The 27,494-nt window shown below is 39.6% G+C and overlaps 1 protein-coding gene and 1 long non-coding RNA gene across 2 annotated transcripts in view; one reads left to right on the top strand and one right to left on the bottom strand.

Annotated features, from left to right (window-relative positions):
• The window catches only part of LOC117810174, a 58,892-nt gene extending 36,751 nt beyond the window's left edge, over positions 1–22,141 (bottom strand). Inside the window, exons 1-2 of the long non-coding RNA XR_004630728.1 lie at positions 21,922–22,141; positions 7,469–7,526 (exon numbers count right to left, since the gene is read on the bottom strand). This is a non-coding gene — a long non-coding RNA (uncharacterized LOC117810174). The remainder of the gene's footprint in view (positions 1–7,468; positions 7,527–21,921) is intronic.
• htatip2 (HIV-1 Tat interactive protein 2) lies at positions 14,136–23,661 on the top strand. Its single transcript, XM_034679847.1, has 8 exons — positions 14,136–14,208; positions 14,330–14,546; positions 14,926–15,115; positions 15,213–15,320; positions 18,333–18,470; positions 18,610–18,671; positions 21,944–22,183; positions 23,038–23,661. The coding sequence occupies exons 1-7, from the start codon at positions 14,145–14,147 to the stop codon at positions 22,158–22,160; spliced, it is 996 nt and encodes a 331-aa protein (XP_034535738.1). The 5' UTR covers positions 14,136–14,144; the 3' UTR covers positions 22,161–22,183; positions 23,038–23,661.
• The last annotated feature ends 3,833 nt before the right edge of the window (positions 23,662–27,494 follow it).

Raw genomic sequence — 27,494 nt, 5'->3', positions numbered from 1 at the left:
ATGCTTTCAGAGTAGCACCTGATTTATCTAACACTCTGAAGATCCACCAGAGACCCCAACAGATCCTCACTGAGCCTCTTTTAACACCCACAATCAGTCAGAGCAGAGCGACACATGAGCCAGCCTGCATGTGGTCTGCAGATCCAAGCACAGACACCGAGTGTGGTCCATCAACAGCTCTCCCTAATCAACCCCGGAGACCCCGGCCTTTTAGCCGCCAGCCCTCAACACGTCTTGCTGTTTACACACACTGATTAGTTTGGAAAGTGTACAGAGTGTCCCAAGGACGGTGATCTCTGAATCAATGTGCCCCTCAGTCCCATCCTTTATCTCCCCATCCCTCTGTCACAAAAGCCAGAGATCCTCTTGGAACCGGGGAGAGAAATTAGGGGATCAGAGTCGGCCAACTCCTGAGCAAACAGACTGAGCTAATGGACCAGCCGCTTTCTCCTCCCCTCAAATTATTAGCCGAGCGAGGGAATGTAGCCAGTCCAGTCATGATGTTAATGCTAAAGCTCGCTAATCCCTTACACACACAGCGGCCTCGCACTTGCCTTGATACGCACACGGCTACGGGGTAATCACGCCACCACCCAGGCAGTGGGAGAGGACGGGAGAGAGCCTGAGAGCAAAGGAATGAGACTGAAAGTGAACACATACACATGGAGGGGTTCCCAGGGGTCTCCAAAATGTTGTAGGTTAGTGAGATGTGAGAAAGATGACAAAGACAGAGAGAATCTTTGAGCCTCCTTCATTCTTCATTGAAACATCTTACCATCATGTCAAACAGGTTTCAAACTCTTAACATGATTTCCTTTTATGGTTCCTTTTTCTATGGTTCCTTTTCTATCACACCTGATCAAGATTTTTTCATTGTATGCTTGATGTGAAGTTTTACGTATGACCTGAATGATATGGCCTCAAAGCTCCTGAGAGGATCTTTCAGTTTGTGGACAAAGTGGTTTGTTGGATCTCTTTGCTGCTTTCTTCCTGTGCATGTGTGAGTAGTGTTTTTAGACAAAGAAATCTCCTCCTGCTCCTGCTTCAAACAATCAAACATATATCACTCATTGTGAGTCAGTGCACCCACTGAAGAAAAGCATGATAAATACAGAAGGAAATTGATCAATCTGCTGTTATCTCATTTGTTTTGGTAGGCCATAAACAGGTGTTAATACTAATTTCAGCCTCATCCATGATCAGTTAAAAAAAGTGATACAATTTTGCACAGAAACAGTTTCTAGAAATGTCTTTTAAAGGCTACTTTTGACATTTATGTTGTTAATACATGAAAGAATCTGACCTTTTTTTTTTTTACTTTACTTCAGTGGAGAAGAATTTGTTCTTCTGGTGAAGCAGTTTAGTCATTATGCACCACATATCTGGAACAAACTCCCTGAAAGCTGTAGGTCTGCTCCAACTCTAACCTCTTTTAAATCAAAGACTAAGACCTTTTTATTTCCCACTGCCTTCCTATCTTAGCTCATTTTAACTTGCTTTAAATGCTAATTTTAATTTTATTTTTAACATATTTCAAATGTTCCTCTTCTTTTCTGTTTCATTATATTTGTCATTTTAATTGTGTTCTTTTGTGCTTCTCTGAATGTTTCCAATGCTTTTAATGTTTTAATGTAAAGCACATTGAATTGCCCTCGTGTATGAAATGCGCTATACAAATAAAGTTGCCTTGCCTTGCCTTGCCTTCTACTTTTCTCCCACAATCATCCGTGCTTCTTTCGACGGGGGACGTTTTTGGACTCTAAAAGAGGCACATGTTGCACATGGGAACACAAAGGTAACCCAGAACACACTCATGGAAATCTTCCTCCACTTCTCACACCACCGTCTCCAGTACTTTTTCAGTACAGTACTTTTTTTTACTCTTACTTTAGTAAAGAATCATTTTTAACCCTAATTTGACCTTATTTTTATTCTACAAGTACCTGTATTCTCCTTGAACTTCCACTGCTTTTCTAGAAAAAGAAAGAGTATACTTCTGCAACTGACACCTTACTTCTAAAAATGCCTGCTGGATTTTTTTAAATTGGAGCTTGGACAATATTGAAAAAGTCTTTGGACTCTCTAAGGGGAACTTGTTGCACATGGGAACACAGATAACCCAATACACACTCATGGAAATCTTCCTCCACTTCTCACACTACTGTCTCCAGTACATTTTCAGTACTGTACTTTTTTTTACTCTTACTTTAGTAAAGAATCATTTTTAGCCCTAATTTTACCTTATTTTTATTCTACAAGTACCTGTATTCTCCTTGAACTTCCACTGCTTCTCTAAGGAAGAGTATACTTCTGCAACTTATGAAGACACCTTACTTCTAAAAATGCCTGCTGGATTTTTTCAAATTGGAGCTTGGAGGGTATTGAGAAAGTCTTTGGACTCTCTAAGGGGAACTTGTTGCACATGGGAACACACAGGTAACCCAATACACACTCATGATAATCTTCCTCCACTTCTCACATCACCGTCTCCAGTACATTTTCTGTACAGTACTTTTTTTTACTCTTACTTTAGTAAAGAATCATTTTTAACCCTAATTTGACCTTATTTTTATTCTACAAGCACCTGTATTCTCCTTGAACTTCCACTGCTTCTCTAAGAACGAGTATACTTCTGCAACTTATGAAGACACCTTACTTCTAAAAATGCCTGCTGGATTTTTTCAAATTGGAGCTTGGAGGGTATTGAGAAAGTCTTTGGACTCTCTAAGGGGAACTTGTTGCACATGGGAACACACAGGTAACCCAATACACACTCAACATGATCCTTCTCCTCTTCTCCATCAACACATCCCCTCTGAAGCCTGTCTCCAGGACGTTAGCAACAGCTGGCTAAAGCAGAATATGCTAATGGCAGTTGTTGGGAGGAGTACTTTGGGCTTATGAGGGATTAGCGCTTGTTGGCCGGCCCTGACTCCCCGCTGAGCGAGCACGCTAATACAGGTGTTAGTAAACTGGCATTAGACTCCAGCTAATTAGCTTCCATTCACAGAGTGATTGTCCGGCCAGCTCTGCCATTTGTAGCTGTGTTTGCTCATCGGCAGGGAGGTCTCTGTGCTGTGGTGGGTCTGATATGATCCGACATGATCTCCCTTCTCCTTCTTTCACTCTCTCTGTAGGCCTCAGGACAGCAGGGTCCATCAGAGAGACACACTCAGCTGGTTTTATAAGGGCCAGAAGCTGAGACAGAGGGAGATGGGAGAGCCAGCAGCACCACACTGAGACAGAGTCCACCGTAACAGTCTAAGGGTTCTGATACATCTTAGTTTCTATCAGCCTTACATCCATCCAAAGCCAGTTTTTCATGCCTTGTGGGACAACTGAGATATGTCAGTATAACATTTTACTGTAGATTGTCACAAATGATATTCAATAATACATCATTACCAGGCCCTCTGTTTAACTTGACCACATGGTGCCTGAGATGAACGCTTTAAGCTAGGGATGCAGGTATGATGCAACTGACAGTATCGTGTTTCTGATAGCTGATACTGATAGGACCAATCCTTTATTTTCTTTATGCATTTTTTTATTAGAAATATGTAAGTTTTGCTAAATCCTTGGTTGTCTACCATGGGAAAAGGTGGGTCATTCGGTGCTTCTTTGCCCCCCTTATTCCAAATTGGCACTACAACACATGCTGCTTTATTGGTGCTACTTGTGGCTATAGCTGCTTCGTATTTCTGCAACACATCTTTGTTGTGATGACAACCTTTCAGGTGTCTTATGAGATTAGTCGTGTTAAGACTTGTGGAAAATGTTGTCCCTTCCTGAATACTTGAGGCACATGTTCTGCAAAATGCTATTGTGTAATCCTTCTCTGAGACAATGAAAAACACACACACAGTGACGCTGTTAATAAACCAGTTCTCTGTTTGTGATGGCGGATCACACATACCTTCTGCGGCAGTATGTTTATGCTTGTTAATATTTAAATGAAAGTGACATTTATCAGCTGTTTTTTTTATTAGAATTGTATTATCAAATGAAAATAATAATGATAACAAAAAGGTTGATTTATCAGCCTGAAAATACACTACCAGTCAAAAGTTTGGAAACACCTTCTCATTCAAGGGTTTGTATTTATTTTAACTATTGTAAACACTGTAGATTAATACTGAAGACATCAAAACTATGAAAGAACATATATGGAATTATTTAATGAACAAAAAGTGTTAAACAAAGCAGAATATGTTTTATATTCTAGATTCTGTAAAGTAGTCCCCTTTTTCCTTCATGACAGCTTTGCACACTCATGGTATTCTCTCAGTCTGCTTCATGAAGTGGTCTCCTGGAATGGTTTTTAATTAACATGAGCCTTGTCAAGAGTTCATTTGTAGAATAACTTGCCTTCTTAATGTGTTTGAGACCATCAGTTGTGTTGTTCAGAGGTAGGGTTAGTACACAGTGGATAGCCCTATTTGACTACTGTTGTAATCCAGATTATGGCAAAACCACATTATTTCATAGTTTTGATGTCTTCAGTATTAATCTACAATGTGGAAAATAATAAAGATAAATAAAAAACATTGAATGAGAAGGTGTGTCCAAATGTTTGACTGGTAGTGTGCATTTCTTGAATTCCTACTTTAGGTATTTGTGGGGAGACAGATGAGATTTGTAAATTGTTTTTTGTCATCATCAGGAGCAAAATTGAAGAAAACAAACCAAACATTTTGGATTAACTTGCAATGGACATGGACTTGGTTGCCTCCATACTTACAAAAATCTTGGACTGTGAAGTTCCCTGCACCCCCACCGTCCTGCTTTTAAATGATTTTTCTGTGCTTAAAATTTCTAGACCTCAAAAATGTACATTACTCGCTGGCCTAACGGCAGCAAAAAGAATGCTGGCACTACGGTGGAAATCACAACATTCTTTGTCAAGATCTCAGTGGCTTAATACGTATCTTGATATAGCTGTTATGGAGCTCTCAGTGGCCAAGATGCACGGAGCCACAGGAACCACTATCTCATCCTGGTTAAAATCCATAACTAAGATCAAAGAATATGTCTAACTTTATGATTTAAATGAGCATTATTACGGTATTACTTGACCATTTCCTTTTGTTGTTGTCTTTATTTTTATTTACATTAATGTTATAAATGATGTCATTGTCACTATTCACTTCCTTTATCACTATGAATTCCCTGTTGTTATCATACGGAGATCTATTCTGAGGTGGGGTGGGTTGGGGTGGGTGTCGCCATACCTTCTTTTATTTTTTTTTTATTATTATTTTTTTATTTTTTTTATTTGTTTTACTTCATGATATGCCTCGACTTATCCTATACAGTTGATATTTCATTGTGTTGCATAGCTTTAAAAACAATAAAAAAAAAAAATTTGATCACAAAAAAAACTTGCAATGGACATGGAATGATGACTTTCCATGACGCACTGCAATATCTATTAGGATCTCCTGCTGACCACAGATGCCTTGGCTCTCCATCCTGATTGCTCAGGTATCATTATTATTTTGAAGAAATAATAAAAGTAGTCTAATTTTTAAAGCAGGATTTGTGTGCAATTGAACTCATTTTAAAAGTAAGACACTGTTTAAAAGCCTTCAAGGACAGAAAATGTTCTTAATTCATCAATCAGAAGCACTATGACTGCAAGGTTTGCTACATTTTTCTTCCATAGTAGAAACACAGTTGTTAGTTTTCTCATTCAATTAATGCCAAACAGTAAAACGTGGTAGGTGTGATGTCTCTGCTGCTTTTCAAACGCTGTCTATGAAGATAATGGGTCCATATCTGTATGACAGCATGATGGACTGATTGTGTGTCATGTAGGTGGGGGACAGGGATTGAAAGGTGGGTATTACATGGCCTTCACTGTTGCTGGATGTGGGAAACAGACTAAAGGTTAGTTGGTTGACATTCCCGAAGCCATTCTGCCGGGGATGTCGGCAGTTCAAAGGAGTCATTAAGCTTCGCCCGTCCTGCCACAAAGGGGAGATTTAAGACAGCAAATAGATGTGATAGTGAAGACTCAAAGCCAAACACAAATATCCACTAAGAGGCTTTGGTGTATTATGCTATTATTATCCTGCCATACAAGACCGCGCAGATTTAACTGTTTCAAGTTGAATTTTGTCCTGGGAAAGTCTCATCATGACAGATCATCTGCCTGTTCATGTGAACCATCCAGAGGGATGACATCAAGGGAATCAGAGGTTTACGTAACAGCGTCTCACAGACGGAGGAGCGGGAAAATCAAGTGTCAATGTGATAGAAGTAAAAATACAGATGACAACATGTAGATAAATCATTTCAATATTGATGATAAGAAGGAAAACTATTCCTGCTATCTGCGAATTTAACTAAAAATGTATATTTGATGGAAATTAAATACACTAATTACATTTACAATATATATTAAACTGAAAAGGGGCAGGGAATGTATGATAACAGAGAGAAAGAGAATCTCCTTTCAGTCAGCTGATTGACTCTAAAAAGCCATGTTGGTGTAAGAAGCAGCCTCAGAGGCCAATACACATCCATTCAGACAAAGCCTTCCAGCTCAGTAATGGAAGAAAGGCTCAATACCATTAGCTGGGAAGCCTTTAGTGGATTTGACAAGAGGATGTATTTTCAGGACAACAAGACAAAACTACCGATTTCAGAGCCGCTGATCAAAGTGTGTGATCGAGTCATATTATCAAGAACATAAAACATGAGTTTCAGACTTGCCTCTCAAAGTATTTAAAGGTGTTAGAGTAAAGAGTGAATGTTTGGATCCTTCTGTGTTGCATTTTATTTTCTGAATTCTTCTTTTTCTCTCGATGTTATAGCATCTCGTTGTCATATTTTCATGCAAATGGTTTGGAAACTACAGTACAGACATTTATGAACAACTTTGGGTAAAGGAGCATTTTTTAAAAGCAAAATCCAGGCAACTTGTGCTCTTCTCACCAGTGTCCTACTGAAACAATTCATGAAGTCACACCTTATCTAAGCTCAGGTAAAACATCCCTACTGACTGAAGACACTCCATACTGGGTTATCATGAGCATGGACATGCAGGTACTGCTAATGTTACTTATTTATTTATTTATTTAAAGGGATAATGCATATTAATAAATAACAGGTGGAAACATCACATCATGACAGCATGAAAATTGAAACAACAATACATCACAAGAGCACATATAAGTTATAAAATAGTGCAAGTAAGTGCATTAAAGTGCCATTCAGCATAATTGAGAGATATGTCCGGACTATCACACAATGTCAGAATATCACACAAGTAAAAATGCATACATTAAACCCATGAAATATAACACACACACACACACACACACACTTGATGTTTGCATACACTGTAGTGTTCACTCAGTTGGTGACAATTACATTCTCACCTACCTGTGATCAAACTGTAATTTACGCCTCAGATATTCTGACTGATTCAAAAAATGTAAAACCAGAATCTTCTTTCTCTTACCTCAGGATGATCAGGACTCCTGTCTGCTGCTTGTGATACATTACAGCTTGATTTCTTTCTGTAAACACAAAGAAAAGGAGACTAAAAATGTGGTCCCCTGTTGTTTCAGCTCATAAACAATATTTGTATTGAAGTAAACTAAAAGCTTTTATGTGATTGGACTCTTAAAGTTTCTTCAAGACATAAACCTTAAAAACGAGTCACATCACAAGTGTCAGTTCATATTTCTGGCTAAGAAACTCTGTGTATTCCTGATGCATGATTTAAAAGCTTGGCTGAGGAAGACATTAACTTGACAAACTTTGGACACAGTAGTTCATCGACTAACATGAGCAGGTCGGCAGTGAGTGACAGACGTATCTGTTAGCAGCAGCAGGTTGACCAGATGTGCAAGTGTAGTCTTATCTCTACCTGCTGGGAGCTGCCAGGTCCCCCAGACTGTCTTTAGGACCCTCTTTTGAAAACACTGATAATCTGTTTGCTCCTTTAATGAGCACATTGTTCCTCAGAGAAGGGAAAGCAGGTCTCATTGCTGCTTAGCCGCAGCTCTTTGAGCGGCAAAGCTCCTCTGAGCACCGCTGATACTCCGCTTCATCTCGAACATATTGTGAAGGTCTGAGCCTCGAGTCTGAGCCTGCAACAAAGCCGGGGCCTGAGGAAGACTCTGAGCCTCTGTCCTAATGTGGGGTTACTTTATTGTGCCGCTTTTTTTCAGCAGATGATCAGAGGATCTGACAGCTGGTGTGGCCTTTTTAACCCTTCAACTTTTTAGTTTTATCTTCAAAGTTCTTCTTTAGGATTCTTTGAATTAATATTACACCTCTTCCATAATAAAACACGTATCCATTTCGCCATTTAAGGGTTAGCTGATTTAATTTTAAATAAAACTTTGCTTTGTTGTTTAAAAAAAATCACAAAGTGTCTAAAATATTATAAATATAAGATAAAAAACCTGGAGTTAAATATAAAACAGTTTGTAATATGGACCCTATACATTTTAATAAATATTAAGAATCACTAAAATTACTCTTACACTTCCATTGAGGTGTTCATTCAGGCTGCATCAACAGTAAACTGCAGCAATTACTGTCCTTCTACAGGAAAACGCTGCATGTGGACACTTTGTTCAGTTAAACTAGGTCCATTCATGTACTATTATATGTATCTGTTTGATCTAACCCTTCAAAGAAGCTAACACACCACTACATTTAGCATATACATTACATACCCTTTGAATAAATCACTAACCTTTAACAGCCTGACTGTCTAAAATGTGGAAAAGTTACATTTTATGACCTTTAGGTGTGAAAATATGCACAATATTGTCAAAATTGATCACGTGATAAGATAAAAATCACCTTTTATGTCCATCTTTACTGATAAATCTGACCTTATAAACCTCACCCTGAAATATTCATGGTACTGTTATCATTTGGACAATAAAACACATTGCAGATTAATTACCATTGAGATGTATGACGATATATGGATATCTGAGCAGGAGGTCACAGCCAAGCAAAAGGCATCATCTTGACTATTGTTCACACCAGCTGCATCAGCAGACGCAGCAACAAATAAAGGCAACAGTCAGCTCTAATGATGGGGGATCACTCATAACACACGCACACACACACACACTGACACACATCATAGGTACCGTTGAACCCTGCATCTTGATCAGACAGTGCCTCTCTAATTGAGCTAATCCCCACTTCAGGATCAGTGTTGTCCCCTGAGGTCCGACCCTCCACCCTGCCTCTCTCCTGCTCTCACTGTCTCCGCTCTCAGATTAAACCTCCGCCTCCTCTGTGGCTCATGTGGACTGTAAAGCTGTTTATTGGGAGACAATGGGCAGCAGATTGTGCTGTCAGGCTCCATTAATTTCCATCATTAGCATCACACTCCAGAGTCTGTGGAAGCGGGGCCTAAGCCTTAAGCTGGGTTTGTGTACAGCATGTGTGTGTGGTGTGGTGTGTGTGTGTGTGTGTCCCACCCTCTCTCTGTGTATTTGATGTATGTATATTTATGCGTCTTTACATGTGTTCTTCACTTGAAATTGAGATCACAACTGTTCAGAGATTACTCTCTACAGTTTACTCTGTCGTATCAGTTATCTTACATGTTTTCAGTGTCCGCTTAAAGGAAATAAAAAAAGCATTTGAAACAAACAAATTAAAGATTATGGAATTAAAATAAAAGAACGTAGTGAGGTAATTAGGCGTGACTTCTGTTAAAAGCCAGAGGCTGCAATCAACACTAAAAATGTCAGAGGCCACAACTGCTGCTGGAAATGAGAACGCTCACTCTCTTAGAATATTTACAACCTCAGAAATCAAAATTTAGTTTTTGTGAATATTTCTAAAACATAAACTTTTGCACAAAAAAATGATTTGCAGACTCTAACCATGTTCACACATCTCTCTTTAACTTCCTGACACATCTGCTTCTCATTTGCTTGTGTTAAAGCTGCTTTATTGCACTTTGTATCCTTCACTTTAAGAAAATAAGGGTTAAAAACAGCTTGGAGTGAGTGCAAATGGTGAACTATGTAAGCAGTTGAATGCATAAATTATAGATAAATTATGCAAGTATGATACATGGAATAAAAAGAGTGAGTTTTGGTTTAGATCCCAATGTGTCCGTCTCTAAAGGCTGTATTATGAAATATTAAAAAATAAAGCTTACAATCATTTTGCATCAAACATTTATGATAAAATGCCTGTGAGTTTAAAACTATAATTCTCTGTATCTGAAAATGACAAAATATCCAAACTCTACCCCATGACTTTTTTTCTTTAGATCACCGTCTAGTGTGAGACTAACGGTTTACACATTTCAGTCTGAGCTGTAGAAGTTTCTCAGGGTAGATTTCTGTGTGATAAAGCGAGAGAAGCGTCTATGTGCTCACTGCTCTACAGGGGACATAGAGACAGAGATGCACTTCCTCCTCCACTGTAGCAAGTTCTCTTTACTAAGAGATTCCCACTACAGGGAAATTACTAAAGTAGTAACAAACTTCACAACATTAACCCCAGAAGAGAAACTGTCAGTTCTCCTGGGGGAAGGGTCAGCAGCTCCTCTGGCTGCTAAATATGTGTCTGCCTGTCACAGCCTGAGGGACGCACCATCCCATAATATCTGATTTTAGGTGAAGGTTTTATGAGCATACCGCATCAAATGAGGACATTGAGATATGCTCTATGAGTGACACCATTGTTTTAATACATATAAAATATGTAATATATATAATGTGTAATGAATATGTAATGCATGTGTATGAATTGTATGTGCTTTGGCAACAACATGTCTTTGTTCATGCCAATAAAGAAAATTGAATTGAATTGAATTGATCTTGTGACAATTGTGTTTGTGCCATAATCCTCATCAGGTGTATTTAAAGGGGATGCCCATTAAAATACCTAAATATATTTGCATGTTCCTGGCTTTAGCGTGGAAAAATTCTAGAGAGCTTCAACAGTTTTTGGCTTCTCTTTTTTAAGTTACACCTGCAAGAACACGTCAGTATTTGTCGGTGCAGATGGAAATTTAAAATACATAAAGAACTGCATCAATGCATTACACTATCGGTCACTAAGCCATCCACTGCTTTAAGAGCTAATCCTGTCTGAACAGGTGAAGTGCGGCAGAGCAGCCGAGACAGAGACATCAAACTTTTTACGCAATACTGAGAAAATGTGAAAGCTGTGACTGAGGCTTAAAGAAGGTGAACATGCTGATGAAAACCCCACTCTTTATGATCCATATGTCCTTTAGTGCAAGCTAATCAATGGGCGAACGCATTGACCACCATTGGTATTTCCACCTCCAGCAGCGGAGCTCTAAAAGGAAATTGAACCACGTTTCTGCCACGCACCCACTGTGGCATAAGCCTTCTTACTCCAACTTCCTGTCTGATCAATGTGAGAGACAATGACTCAACAGGTGCGACAGACAGGAGCCCAGCAGCAGCTTTCCTCCCCGCAGCTCGGCCCAATTAGCACCCGTGGCTAAGGAACAATGAGGCGACATTTCATTTCAGCAGAGTGCCAGTTTAAGGCCTCTTCTCTCCACCTCGGCCTCTTTTCTTTCTGTCTCTTACTGCTGACATCTTTACAGGATCATCCCTGGCTCCATCATATTCTATTAAATTGGATCGATGCCTTGTGTTCCAAGTGGCAGGGTGTTAAAAACATGGGGTGTTGATGAATTCATTGCATGTGACTGGACTTGCTTTCTTTGTGTAAAGGTTTTGGCTAATGAAACCCCCTGAAGGTGTGACAAAAGGCAAAGACATTTTTCAGGGTTTAGTTTTGTACACTAGGGTACACGCTTGATTTCCTGAGCAAATTACACACAAGCGCTGCCATGCTAGAAAACTTTTTGACTTATTTGCAGATCAACTTTACCCTAAAGGAAGGTTGACTTGTATATAATGTTCAGAAGTCCCAGGAAAAAACACAAAATGACCCAAAGAGCCTTTCTTGTTCTACTCATGACTGCAGGACTTTGTTATGAACAGCTAACAACTTAGCTTTTTAATGTCAGATGCTCATTTCTAATTTGTTCAGCTTTTCTAGTTAACATAATAACAAATTGAATAATCCAGTGTTTTCATCAAATAAGGCCAATCCTCACTCGTGACACTGCATTTCATCAGCTAAAAAAAGTTGCTTAAATTTAGCTTAACAGCACACTTAATGCAGCTTATAGAAATGACACATTGGTAGTAAGGTTATGAAGACTGAGTGTTTTGGGGGACATTTGGGGTCAGATCTCATCTCCTATGAGAGGAATGTGTTTAAAAGACAAGATTTACATGATTTGTTTCAGTGCTATTATTTTAATGTAATACTTTAAAGATTAGATTAGATTAGATGTATTGTCATTGAACATGTCACAGGTACAAGCAATGAAACATAGATTAAAAAACCTATGCGAAATTAAGAGGTCATCTTAGGTTGAGACACTAATTAAGTTGTCCAGGGGTTCCCAAACTTTTCAGCCCGTGACCCCCAAAATAAATGTGCCAAAGACTTGTGACCCCCACTGTCCCTTGAAGTGGTTAAGTGTTGCTTCATACATCAAAATGAGTACATGCACATGTGGCTGTGTTTGTGCTGCGGTGAATTAACCTGCTGCTACTTATCAGTTTGTTACTTAACTGCTGGCTAACCCTAACTCTAACTTTAGGAGTCATTTGACAACAAAGAAAGGCAGCAAACTGATGAAATGTACTTATTTGCAGGGTTTTACTTCAACTGTAACCAGCCTTACTTGATGGGACAGCTGTAGATAGACAGGAAATGTTGGGAGTAGAGTTGGGGAAGACTGTGACATGCAGCAAATGGATGCGGCCAGGAATCGAGCCGGTGACCTCTGCTACGAGGATTATAGCCTCTGTATGTGGGTCTCCGTGGGTTTCAGGTATAGCATGTAACTGAGGTTTGTAGTTCTGGATCCGGGGAATGGGAGGGTTTTATTTGGGGTTTGTTTTGTTTTGTGTGTGTGTTTCTTTTGTTTTGTTTCTATATATTATATTCATTTATTATGATTATTACTATCACTATTATTCATGCTATTTGTATATAAACCTTATAGGTATGTATGCACTCTATTTTCTGTAAATGTCCATATGGCTATTCATACTTTATTTTTTTGTATTCTTTTTTGTTACTTTATCATATAGAAAGAAAAAATTAAATAAAAATTTGATCACAAAAAAAAAAAAAAAATTGTTCATAGTTCATTGTTGTCAATACAAGTTTTCATGATTCAGGAACACATGCAAGCAGCTATACCTGGATCCTGCTCCCCCATGTTTCCCTTTCTGTTCTCACTATGGGTGGTAATAATAGGGTCCTAAGTTGTCAATTTGAGTTTGTACTGTGTCACAAGTGACAACACTGATTTTAATTCATCTGTTCACTGATCACTTTTACACGTTTTTTCAACAACAAAAAAAAGTTTTGAAATTTGTTTACGTGAGACTTTATTTACTTTAAGCTTATTTACATTCTTGTACTGATCTATCGGTTAGATTTCCCTGGATGTCCTCAGGATTCTTCCAGGTTCTTTGAAATCTTTTTTTTTTTTAATTATTATTATTATTGAACATGGTAAACAATACAATGACAAACACTACAGACATGTGCTTCAGACAAATCAAATACTCCTACTAAGAGACAAGGAATAGGAAACAAAAACAAAATGCAGGATATATAACTCTTGTTAATGTATAAATTAAAATATATGCAATATCTCAGACAGTAAGAGGGAAATCCTCTCCAAGAAACTCATTAAAAAGGTATATTGTTTTATTACTTTTTTTTGGTATCAATCAATTCAATGGATTCAAAGTATAGTTTTAGTTCTTGTAAATAAACTGGGAAATAGGGGGTGCATTTTTTCAGTTAACTTTTATCATATTATTTTGGCCTGTACATATTAGTCATGCCTATTTGTTGTTCTTTTGTATTTATAGTTGATGTTATTGTTATTACATTTTTTTTTATTATTATTTATTTTATTTTGTAGGTCTTATTCTTATGCCTTGTACAAAGAGAGCACAGTTTACCTAAGTCAAATTCCTTGTGTGTTCAAGCATACCTGGCCAATAAAGCTGATTCTGATTCTGATGTGAAATTTACCATAAGGGTCTTCGAAATCCAAAGTGCGCATGCGCTACTCGTTGCATGTGGTGGGTGGCGAAGGAGAGACTCGCTTGGTGTCTTCCTTGTGCTGTACGGTCTAAAATCATGTCGAATTAGCATTTAAATACATAAAACTCAGTCTTGCACACACTCATGTTGTCAAAAATATAACAATATACTGACTAAAGCTGTAACTGGTGTTTCCCCACAGCCCACCAGGGAAGCAGGAAGACAGCACCGTCCTTAGAGATAAGGGAACCAGGAAGTGATCCAACATCAACACAGCCGCCGTTACTCCTGACGATCCGTGTAATGAAACAGCTCTGCACCATCCTGGGAAAGGCGACAGCGTACCTCCCTGTCTTTATTGTCATCATCGCTGTGGTTTTGGAGTACTTCGAGGATCCTGAGCCGGTTAGATACATCAGGTAAATAACAGGAGGTCGGCGTTTCCTTCTGTGCACGCGACAGCTGCATGGGACAGACCTGTTCTAGGTGCTCTCTTTCCAGCCTTTAAATGTGACTATGCTTAATGCTAATAGGTAGATTATGTTCAGGTAATGTTGGTTGTTATGATCCTTGACATTTAGACTACCAGGTCGGGAAGCAAAGATTAATATCACTGCAGAAGGCAGACATCTCATTGACTAATTTAACACAGTAGTTGCCCATATGAGTGTTTTTTGTGGATACAGGAGAAGCATATGTTAAATAATGTGCAGAACACCTGTAAAGATGGTTATCAAAGCATGATCTGCACACAGTCATGGGTCTATAAGAGCTGAACATGTGTTTTTCTGCACACAGCATGGCTGAGGACATGAAGACTCTGGAGGAAAACTTCAAGCAGCAGAGTAAAAGCTGCTTCATCCTCGGTGCCTCTGGAGAAACAGGGAAGGTGCTGCTTCAAGAGCTCCTGGAGCGCAACGTCTTCTCCAAGATCACTCTCATTGGAAGGAGACAGCTCACCTTTGAGGGCAAAGCGCATGACAACCTGGTGAGAGAGCTGAGTCCTGATTCACCTGAGATCCATCTTACCTACAGAGCACTGACGCCTGACTTCACCCTGCTTGTGTGTTTTTGAATCTTTCCAGGTGCAAGAGGTGGTGGACTTTGAGAAGCTTGAGGATTATGCTGCTGCCTTCCAGGGCCATGATGTTGGCTACTGCTGCATGGGAACAACCAAGGCAAAAGCAGGGACTGTAAGTTCAAACTACGTGCATTCATTTAGATTTCATAGTAACTACAGAGTTCACTACTTCAGCTTGGATTAGGTAGGGCTGCCTGCAGGTGGCAATGACTCAGCTATTTCTCTAAAATGTACCCACACTTCCTGTTGAGCCGGTCTGACTAATTGACTGGGATGATATTAGCTTATCCCAAATTTACTGCTGTGGCTTCAGATGAGGGTCAGTAAGAAGCAGGACAGATTGCTAAAGATATATCACATATATTAGAGGGGACTCAAACAGCATCAACTCATGAATAAGCTTGACTCAAAACATTTTAGGGTGCCTCATAGAAAAACATTCCAAAGCCTACTAATGTGTTCTTTAAAAAAAGCCGAAAGATGTCTAAAACTTGAGCTGGTATTGTTACAAATCCACAACACCTCATTGACAAGGCTTCATTTTTGTTTCATTGTGCTGTTCTGTGAACTAGCATTGCCTGCTAACAACAGCTAGTTTTATTCTCAAGTCTAAACTGAGGCTTCTTGCCCATGATTGGAGGGAAAAATGCGCCGGGCTTGCTGGGTATTTGTGCTGCTATTGGAAATGTGGTGTCACCCAACGAATGAGCAGCACGCCCCTTTATCTTCCACACTTATCAAAATTGCCACCAAGTGCTGCGTTCAAAGTTCAAACTACTTCAACTTTGACATTGGCTGATGCAGACCCAACCAAGAAGATAGCTTTATCATGAACAGCTGTATATGACGTATCCAGTAGTGACTCGACAAGAAGGGGGTGTACAAATCAGAAACAGTTCATTTGTGTTATATTAAAATATTAAATCAATATTTGAAGAGCTATGCTCTTATATTTGATTCAAGTGTTACTCATTGCATTGAGGAACAAATCATTACCTCAATAATAATAACAGCATTAAAGCTAGGGTTGGTAGTCTCGGAAAACCAGCATGAATTTGAATGTAGCTTTTCCTCATGACTCCGTCTAACCCCTCCCCTCCTCCCTCGGAGCTCCTCCAAAACGACGCCCCCCCCCTCTCACATGCATGAGCGCCGCTGATTCTCGACCATATGATGGTGACTGACTCAAAACCGGTCCTCACCAAAACATTATCATAGTGAAAGTTAAAAACACAAACAAACATGGCTGCTGTTAGCACTCACAACTATCATGCTAGCATTATCCTGTTGTACCGGTGACACGATATCAGGAGAAAAGTTATAACACATATATAATACTGTAACAGCTCTACTGTTTGTTAAACGGGTTCAGTGTAGATGTTCTTAATTCCTACAGTGTTGACGGTCAGTGAAGGCATCAGGAGAGGTGTAGAGTGTGTTAGTGGGAGAGAGGAGAGAAGAAGTTTTTCATTCATTCAAACATTGATTGTTGTTTTGTTGGTTGGTGTGATCACGGTGTTCACGAATCGGCTCGTCATCACTACAGCGTCCGGACGGACGGACGCTACAGTACATATATATTTTCTGTAGGACTTACTGAACGTCATTAATTATTCTGCTTGTTGGTGAGAGCTTTTTAGACTCTGATCCGGACTACAGTCCTGAGCAAAGCACCTCATCAGGTCAGAGGGGACAGGCCCGAGGACGAGCGAGAGGGGCAGTCAGTAGAGTCAGGGGAAGTAGAGGCCGGAGACGGGGACTTGGAGGAGTGCACGCCGGGGAAATGTACGCGCAGGAGGAGGGCAGAACGGCTGGACGGGATTTGATTGGTTTAAAATTTGGTGACCCAAAAAACGGTGATTGGTTGGTGTTTTCCCAGGTTTACTCCGGCTGTAGATAGCAGTTTTTTTTCACTCTTTTTTAGGAACACATCATGTAATGATTGCCATCAGGACATAAAGATCATTTTAACCAGTATGACAAAAAGTGTATCTAAATCTGATTACCAACCCCAGCTTTAACTCAAATATTCATCATATGGATTTTTTTTTCCTATCTAATCTACCAGTCAAAAGTTTGGTAACACCTTCTCATTCAATGGTTTTTATTTATTTTAATTATTTTCAACATTGTAGATTAATACTGAAGACATCAAAACTATGAAATAATCTGGTTTTGCCATAATCTGGATTACAACAGTCAAATAGTGCTATCCATTGTGTACTAACCCTACCTCTGAACAACACAACCGATGGTCTCAAACACATTAAGAAGGCAAGTCATTCTACAAATGAACTCTTGACAAGGCTCATGTTAATTAGAAACCATTCCAGGAGACCACTTCATGAAGCAGACTGAGAGAATACCAAGAGTGTGCAAAGCTATCATGAAGGAAAAAGGGGGCTACTTTACAGAATCTAAAATATAAAACATATTCTGCTTTGTTTAACACTTTATTGTTCATTAAATAATTCCATATATGTTCTTTCATAATTTTGATGTCTTCAGTATCAATCTACAGTGTTTCAAATTATTAAAATAAATACAAACCCTTGAATGAGAAGGTGTTTCCAAACTTTTGACTGGTAGTGTATCTTAAATTGTTTTTGTTCTTTAAAATGTTTTCATGTAGAGTTTTAGCTTGCTACTGATTGAGATTTACAGTAAGTATTAAACAAGATCCCATCTGTATCACAGCCACCTGCCTCTAGCTGCGGCTGTAGCTCCTGTTAATGACTATTCCCACACTGCCATAAACTACTAAGTAAACAAGCCCAGATGACAGATGCCGTCTAATAGTGCAGTACGGTTAGGCAGTAATTTGATCTTGGAAATGGAAATTAAAGTTGCGTGTAGACTGTGTGTAGTAAAATCAGCACAGATATGTGAATGTTATCCTGCAAGGTGGACTGAAGGCTGGTGGTGCCAGCTCATCTAACTTAGTTAACACTGTTTACTTGCAGATGCTGTGATCCTGTGTCTTGCTGTGTTAGATAAATTGTGCTGTCTGTCTTCTCCAAAACATGAAATTAATCCCTTCAGAACATCCCTAGTGGTAATCTTCACTGTTTCATTCAAACATGTTAAATTACACGTTTTCTGTCCTTTTTCTGCTTTATTACAGGATGGCTTTATCCGTGTTGATCATGACTATGTTCTAAAATCAGCTGAGCTAGCAAAGGCAGGAGGCTGCTCACAGTTTCACCTGCAGTCCTCCAGAGGGGCCGATAAAAACAGCAGCTTCCTCTACCTCAAAGTCAAGGTATTTCAGAACCTTTTTCTACTGTATGCCACATACTGCACTCTTGATCTTCTCTTAGATTAAGTTAACTTTGTGTCACAGAAATAAGTGATATTGGGCAATCACTCAAAGATAAACATGAAACTGTTCTTACTTCCAGGGACAAGTGGAAGCAGAAATTGAGGCACTGGGTTTTGACAGATATGCCGTTTATCGACCAGGGTGAGTAATCCAGTTCACTTCATCCAATCATTTAATGAGACATCTGCTAAAGTCACCATAACAGACGCAATGACAAGACAAGTTGTCCCAGAACTAAAAGAAACAACATTTTGTAGAACAGATTTTTGCATGGTGTAACCAGAGATAAGCTTTACCCTGTCACCTTGGCAAACACCAAATATTTCCACAAACATGCCTGAAAAAAGGCAGCCGCTTGCACTGAGCTGCAGTAACTTTGCTATGATTGTGAACCTTATCTCAACCCGCAACAGGAAATGACCCCAAAGCACACTGGCTTGTGGGTCTGATTGCGGATGTTGGTATTCTATGTTTGTGTTGCACGGTGAAGCTCAGCGTTCATCTGCTCTGCACTGTGCTGTTCAACATTCACCTCAATGATTACAGAATGATCAATGTCTGTTAACTTAATGTCTCAACACCATTAAATTATGAGCCTTTGGACCACTAATGGAAGCCAGTGCCAGGGTGTCTGACTCACATCCATTGGAGTAATCATTAGCAGCATCCACTCTCATTAGAGGCTGGTCTGATAGAGAGATTTGGCAGAAGCAATGTCCTGTTGTCTGTAGCTTCTAATGAAGAGCAAGGAAACGGCTGCAGTGGGTTGTATGAATCTACGTCAAAGTGAGTCCAAAAAATATGCCACATTGTTATCAAAGGGAAAAAAATGGAGGTATGAAAGATTGCTGCTTTAAAGCTGTTCACTAAACAGATTGATATTTTTATTGATGCCACTATATGAGCGACAAAAGCAAATCAGGTCCCAAAGGAGAACATCAATTATTCCTGTACTGTCATTTCTAATGCTTATGAGTTTGCTGCTGGAGGTGCGATGGAGATTATGGAGGTCAAAACCAGCTGCTGATACCCAACACGTACAGAAAATAGTGTCGGACCCATAGACTGTAAAAAATATGGACGTAGTATCCGTGACGTCACCCATCTGTTTCTGAAGAGCTGTTTTGAGACCAATCGGCTGCGGCAGCCATATTGCTTCTGTCAAGCCAGTGTGACGTAAAGAGGCGGGCTTTGAGCCTCCTAGCCAACAGCTGCAGTGTTCCTGCAGGCAGCTGTGCCTCTCATTGGAAGACTAGTAATCTCAATATCTTCTAAATTACCGAATTAGAAAAAAATTCACCCCCCTCACAGTGAGAGGACATCGAGAAATTAGCTATTCAGACTACACTCATCTTTTGTACCAGGCTGTAAACATGTTTATTAATGCTGCAAAGATCGTCTTTTCCCCATTCATGTGTATGTGACTTCCGGTACTTCCGGAGCCAGCCTCAAGCGGATCCTCGATGAACTGCAGCTTCTAACACTTCCGCATTGGACTCATATTTTTAGACCGGAGGTTGCCGCTTGGTCGGACCCAGCTCAGGATTTCCAACTTTTACCTTCCAGCTGGAGTTTTCGGGTTTCTAGGAGCAGGCTGAACTATTACAAACACTCAGTCCGGCCAATGTCCATGAAACTTCAATAGCTTAATAAGCAGTAACTTATAAGCAACCATAGACTGTAAATAAAAATGGACAGCCTTGCTCCGCCTCTTCCCGTTGTACAGTTCTGAAGCCAAAAAATCCCTCTCCTGGGCGCCGCCATTGTGCAGCCAGAGCCTGTGAAGCCACTGTAACCCTACAGCGTGACGTCACAAGACGTTGTGTGTCCTTTGAAGTTTCACTCTACGGCGGCTTTGAATCAAAGGAAACAGGAAGTAAAACCCCGTTTTTTAAACTCTAATAACTAACGAAAAAGAAACTTTTCAGGAAAAAGAGGCCTTGAACACAAAACACTCAGATACTAACTACATATCACCACAGCATATGGATGTGAGAAGCATTCGTACGACGTGTATTTATTTTTTAAAGTTTGACTGCTCGGGGAGACGGATTTTTTGACCTATACTGCAGCCAGCCACCAGGGGGCAGTCACACTGCTGAAAGCCTCACCACCGGCCACTGGAACCTCTCCCTTGTAAGCAACATGTTACATATAAACTGGGGAACTTGTTAGGACAGTGCTGTATGTCAGGGGTTCACAAAGTGTGTGTCGGGACTCCCTGGGGGGTCGTGAGACACAAATGGGGGGTCGTGAGATGTTTTCCAGAATGTTTTTTTTTTTAAGTTATCTAAAATTAGTACATTTTACCCATTCACCTTATTTTTTAAATGCGGAGGTAAAGCTATTCCGTACTTCCACTTTTTGTGCCGGACATCCAGTTTACAATATTCGTCATTGGGTAGCTTTTTGTACCAGCTGTTATGACAACCTCTGACGGCACACACACTCTGTTTTCTGCAAAGACCTAACTGTGGAGAGATTTCCTCTATGGGCTTTGAATGGCTTAAGTTACCGGCATTTAGCATTGACTGGAAGTAAGAAACTGGAAGTGCTTCACAAAATATCCATTGATTGCCTGTGTTCGTTAAACTGCTGAAAATAAAGTGGATTATAGTAAAAAATATCAACAAAAATAGGAGATAAACTTGAAATAAAACCTTGAAAATAAAAAACGTAATGAGTTTTCTGCCTTTCTTTTTGCAAGATGACTCCTAAGTTTAGAACTAGTGAACAGTTAATTATCAAAAGCATCAGAAGCAGCAGGTTAATTCATAACGGCACAGGAAACACAGACACATGCTCATATAGGTAGGCTAATTTTCTCCAGGCCAGCTAAATGAAGCCACATTAAATCACTTTGAGGGACAGTGGGGGTCGCAAGTCTTTGGCATCTATATTTGGGGGGTCGTGGGCTGAAAAGTTTGGGAACCCCTGCTGTATGTGACATAGACTGAGTAGGTGGATTTAGCAAACGGACACTTCTGGAATGCTTTTTAGGGAAGTAGATTCTGATTGGCTGACCTCAGAAAGACACGTAAAAAGAAAAAAAAAGTTGCAAACCTAATATCAGGACACTCAGAACAATGATGCATTACTTCAAACATTCACCTTCTTACTTTGACACACTACCAGATTTAATTTGATCATTTGGTTCCTATAAAACCTCCATTTAATGAACATGACTCTTGTGACATGTGCAGGAACATGTGTTAACACCCGTTTCATGATGCAAAGTGCTGAATTACCAAACAACTTCTAGCATGATATTTTAAAGATCAATGTTGAGTTTCTCCAGTGCAGAAAGGAACAAGGTGTTAGCTCAGCTCATAAAGTTGTTTGACTCTTATTTATCTGACACCTCTCAGTACAGTCTTTATAATGACGGTACCTCTGTGTTTCTCCCCCCGTAGGGTGTTGTTGGTCGACAGGCAGGAGAGTCGTCCTGCGGAGTGGCTGGCCAGGAAATTCTTCAATGGCCTCACCTCTGTGTGCTCTACGTCCATGGCCATCCCCATTGAAGCTGTGGCAAAAGCGATGGTGTCAAACACGCTGCTCACACCCGAGCAGAAGGCGGAGATCCTGGAGCACAAAGCCATCGCCGCTTTAGGAAAGAGTGCAGGGAAATAAGAGTCAGCAGGAAATACATTCAGGTGAGACAGATGGTACACATTCACTTTAGATGTTGTAGTCAAGTCTCCTGACATGGATTAGACCTTTAACTCCTTGACAACAAATATGACTTTGAAGAAAAGCTGGTATGCATAGATTCATGCCACAAGCATATTATGCGTGAAGTGAGTTCAGAGCACCTGGCCTTACCAAGCCCAAGGTCAAAATCCTTAATGCGAGTGTATTATTTCAAGGTTTTACTGCCTGGAATATGCTTCCCATCGCAAACAGAAAACTCAAGGACAAAATTAATTTTTAAAAAGTCATCAAAAGATTTGTTTTAAGCTCGAGGTAGATTCAATTATTATCTGTTGTGATCTTCTGACTGCTTTTGTATTCTTTTTACTTCTCTTTTAGATTATTTTTGTCATGGTTTCTATGGATTATTTCATGTTCAGCAATATTTTATTATATCTTTGAAGATGTTTTGAATCGTGATTGTGAATTCCAGTTTTTTATTGTTGTTATGTGTGGACCCCAGGAAGACTAGTGAGACAGTTCATCAAACTAAAGGATGGGCATTTTCTGTGTGGTTACAATTAAGTGTGTTAGTTTTTAATGCCCCAGTCCTGTAAACTTTAAAGACACTTAAGTGGATCTTGCAATTTTAGACTACATCCAAATAGAACAAGTGAGAATTATTTTAAGCAATGCGTTCATGTATTTATGCCCCATAATGAAGTTCATTAAGGTAGCTGAGTTGTATTATCCTTACTGTTTATAATCATGTTTCAATTAAATGTGTGCAAAGTTAAGCTAATTTTGAGAGGTTGAAAGCTAAGATACAAGTGTCTTTTGATCTGACCTATTAATATGTTTTTTTTTTTAATTTCAGGTCATTTCAGCAGAAACAGGGACCACTATGAACTGCAAATACAAATCACCACCAATACTCTTTTCATTTTATCATCAATATAACCAACGCTTTTGTAACAGTCAGAAAATCAAAGGGTGTTTATTGTTCTGGGTCTGCAGAGCTGTTCTTGGTGGAAATCTGTGAGGCTGCCATAATAATTCTCTGTGTGTGTAAGAGTCGTTTCTTTGGTTTGAATGAAGTAACATCTTATTCAGGGAACTGCTGCCAGGCTTTTTTCATGTTCACCATGTGTGCTTTCAAATATTGAGAGCGCACTGAGCTGCCTTAAATTAAATGCTTACAAATACCATTAGGTTCAGGTTTTCAATGTTTGTAATTATTTTCATGGAGAAGAAGTAATATATTTATTAATATCAACATTATCTTGTATTTGTATGAGCTCTACCAAATCTGCAATATGAGGTTTATTGCATGAAAAGCTATACTGTGCTATGATACTGCATGTTACGGATAATATACACATGTTCATTTTTAATTTCACTTCATCTGTAACAAGACGGCACGATGCCAAACACTGACGATACATCTGTCATCTTTACACTTTTATTAAAGGAACAGTTTATTAAACTTTTTTAAACATGCGTTTCGTCTATATGTGTCCAAAGCTAAATATAAATCCTTTAAAATGCATCAAAGCAAATGTGTCTCGTTTGTGCAAACAATGAGAGGTCATTTTCACCTCAGTTTTCATTTGGTGTTCTGTTTTCTTTTGTCAAATACCAAAACTGTCTTGAAACTGAGGGTAACTAAGATTGTGTTAGCCATGTCAAACATACAAAGCATGACACCAAGTCACATGGATGGAAAACAGGTGCTATTCAGATTAGAGGATTCATGATGTTCATTGAAAGTAGGCAGAGTATATTAACACCACACGGACATGTGACACTGCCAGCTTGTATTCTGGCTGAATTCTAATTTATTCTAAGACTTTTCCTGCTCAATTTAATACTTTAATTTCTGTCATATTTTATAGTTTTCCTCCCCTTCATTTGAATGTATACTTGTCCATTTTTAATGTTTTCATTGCCTCATAACTTCCAAATAAACTTGCCTTTTCTCTTTGATCCAGCAGCGCCCTCTTGTGACTAAATTGGGTTACACATATGAAGCTCCAAAACTCTACGTGGTGAACCTGCTGCTCTCTAACCAGAACACAGATTCTTAAACACTTATCTGCCACTTACATCTTGACATTTACTTTAAGGATCTCTACAAGAGACGATGCAACATGCCTGTAAAAAAGAAAAGCATAAAAACAAACAAACTTCCTTTCTATTCTGCATTAAACAAAATAAAGAGGGCATTATGTAAACACTATAAGGGTACTTGCTCTGTTTGTATTTTGGAACATTGCTACTATAGAAATGACCAAATTTTTAGCATGTCCTAATGGTTAAAGAGGTCCATGCACACTCTGGTGATGTAAGTTCATACAGCAGTGTACTGGGTCCAAATAAACAATCAAGTCAACTCTGAAGTCTTAGTATTGCATATGGCACTTTAAATGCTCCAGACTCAGCTTACATCCCATAAACCAAGAGGAATCTCATCTTGCAACCTCACCAGGTATGAGCTGAGAGGATATCATCCTGTTCTACCTTGCAGGAGCTTTAGTAGTGACCTGACAAACTTTGAATACATTTGGATAAGAATATTGAGTCCAACTTGAAGGGGCAATTCAGAGTTAAGAGTTTACACATAATTGTCTTTTCAATCTTGGAGTCCAAGTGGCAATGGCAATACCCACCGCCCCAAGCCTGGTTCTGACAAATCACACCACCAAACTAGTCCTGCTCTGAGTGAAAGTTCTTTGGAATCTCATGTTCCATCTGCAAAATAACCAGGGTATTAATGGCCTTGATTCAAGAAAACTGGGATTTGATCTTTGTGTTCCAGCCTTGCAACAAATACACCTGGTATCCCCTTACTGTGAAATACAGCCCCAAAAAGTGATCACCATGCACTTATAATTCACCAGAAAGTCAAGTATTTGGATTCTAACATATTTACTAGTAGGGTTCCTTGTTCCATCCCTCATGTTACTAGTTAACACATTTTTGCTAACTAGTGAACTTGTTACAATTTTTTAGCCTTACTTGTAAACTAGTATGGTCAAAAAATACTTTACCTAGTGTTACTAGGGGACATTTTGGTCATTACTAGTGAACTAGTAAACTTTTTGAAGGCTTACTACTTCTTTGTGGAACAGAGAAACAGTGTCAGTGGACTGGCTGACAGACACCTGAATTACTTCAGGGTTCCCACTCTTTTCCAGAGATCATTTTCCAGGACATTTCCAGGACATTTTCATTGATGATCAAGCTGGTATGACCGTCTAAATTTAGTTCCTAATTTAGTTCCTAAATAGTCTAATATGTTCCTCTCAGTGGAAGTCTACATTGAAAGACATGTAGTCTATGGCTATCAATGAAATCATCTCTTACATACTTAAAAATGATGGCAAATTGATAATAGAATAATGCAACCACAGATGTACAGCACTTCACTTTATTAGTGCAACCAAGCAACAATGATGGGCAACTCTCATCTCAGCTTTCTCTTTTCTCAAAAAATATAAAATGAGCTAAGAAAAAAACAAAAGAACCTACAAAGGAATCAGGAAGCTGCCTTCCTGAAATAATTAAATAATAATAATGATCAGAGGATCAGTGCTTTAATGACCTAAATAGATCTGAATGACAAAAATGGCCACAAATGTTTCTCAACTCAACTCAGACTCAAAATATACCTGCTTAATCATGATATTCATCCTGCTAAGTGGTCGATATAAAACAAAGGAAATGTCACGTTTTTTTATTTGAGTTACCGTAAACTCTGAAAAAATCGCACCGGTGTAAAGACGCACTCTGTACTTGAAGATCTCTCAGATTTAAAAAAATGTAAACTGTCTTCCTGCATGGCGATGTCTATTATGATCAGCGATGTCTACAACGTGGAGTTTCTGTGCAGCTGTGTCGCTCTTTTTGTTCCCTTTGTTTTCACTATTGGGAGTTTGCACTCCTGCTAGCTAGAGGAGGGGTTCTGAAACTTTTGGAGCCAAGGACCCCTTACAGGTGAGAAAATTGTCCATGGCCCCCTCATAATTGTAACACAGATTAAACACATTAGTGATGTGTCATGATCAAAAGCTGCGGCTCTGAGAGTCGATGCTTTATAGTGAATCAGAAGAGCCGGCTCGCATCGAGAGAGAGCCGGCTCCCAGCTTTTTCCTTTCGCTGCTTAGCTCTCACAGTGCTCAGCCCCAGCTCTGCTCACAGCAGAACTTTGTTTTGATTGGTCAGCATGGCGGCCATGCGGTCAATCATATGTGAGGATATAGGATACAGGTGATGGAGGGGAGGCTGTGTATCCTGGCTTAATCTGTTCCTTCAGAGAGAGTCTTCTTGAAGACCGGGCAAATACTCACTGAGAGGAGAAATCAGATCAGCCCATCCAAGCTGAGGCATCTGATTTTACTCAATGCAAACCTGAGGACGTTAATAATGTTTGCTTGAGTTTGGTTCTGTTTGCTTGGGGGGTTCTGGTAGGGTTCTGGTTCTGTTCTGGTAAGGTTCTGGTTCTGTTCTGTTCTGGTTTGATACTGGTTCACGTCTGGTTCGGTTCTGGTTCGGTTCTGGTAAGGTTCTGGTAAGGTTCTGGTAAGGTTCTGGTAAGGTTCTGTTCTGGTTCGATTCTGGTTAACGTCTGGTTCGGTTCTGGTAAGGTTCTGGTTCGGTTCAGGTACGGTTCCGGTTCGGTTCCGGTTCGGTTCCGGTTCGGTTCTGGTTCGGTTCTGGATCAAGTCTGGTTCGGTTCTGGTATGGTTCTGGTTCTGTTCGGTTCCGGTTCGGTCCCGGTTCGGTTCTGGTTCGGGTCTGAATCGGTTCTGGTTCGGTTCTGGTTCGGTTCTGGTTCAGTTCTGGCAGGGTTCTGGTTCAGTTCTGGTCCGGGTCTGGTTCGGTTCTGGTTCAGTTCTGGTTTGGTTCTGGTTGAGTTTGATTCTGGTTCTGTTTGCATGAGTTTGGTTCTGGTTCTGTATGCTTAAATTTAAATCTAGTTCTAAACCTAACCCTAACCCTAATCCTAACCCTAACCCTAATCCTAACCCTAACCCTAATCATAACCCTAACCCTAACCCTAATCCTAACCCTAACCCTAACCCTGATCCTAACCCTAACCCTAATCATAACCCTAACCCTAATCCTAACCCTAACCCTAACCCTAATCCTAACCCTAACCCTAATCCTAACCCTAACCCTAATCATTACCCTAACCCTAACCCTAATCCTAACCCTAACCCTGATCCTAACCCTAACCCTAATCCTAACCCTAACCCTAACCCTAACCCTAATCCTAACCCTAACCCTAATCATAACCCTAACCCTAACCCTAATCCTAACCCTAACCCTAAC

The sequence above is a fragment of the Notolabrus celidotus genome, chromosome 3, assembly GCF_009762535.1.
Source record: "Notolabrus celidotus isolate fNotCel1 chromosome 3, fNotCel1.pri, whole genome shotgun sequence".
NCBI classification, from domain to species: domain Eukaryota; kingdom Metazoa; phylum Chordata; class Actinopteri; order Labriformes; family Labridae; genus Notolabrus; species Notolabrus celidotus.
This window is presented reverse-complemented; position numbering and strand designations above follow the sequence as displayed.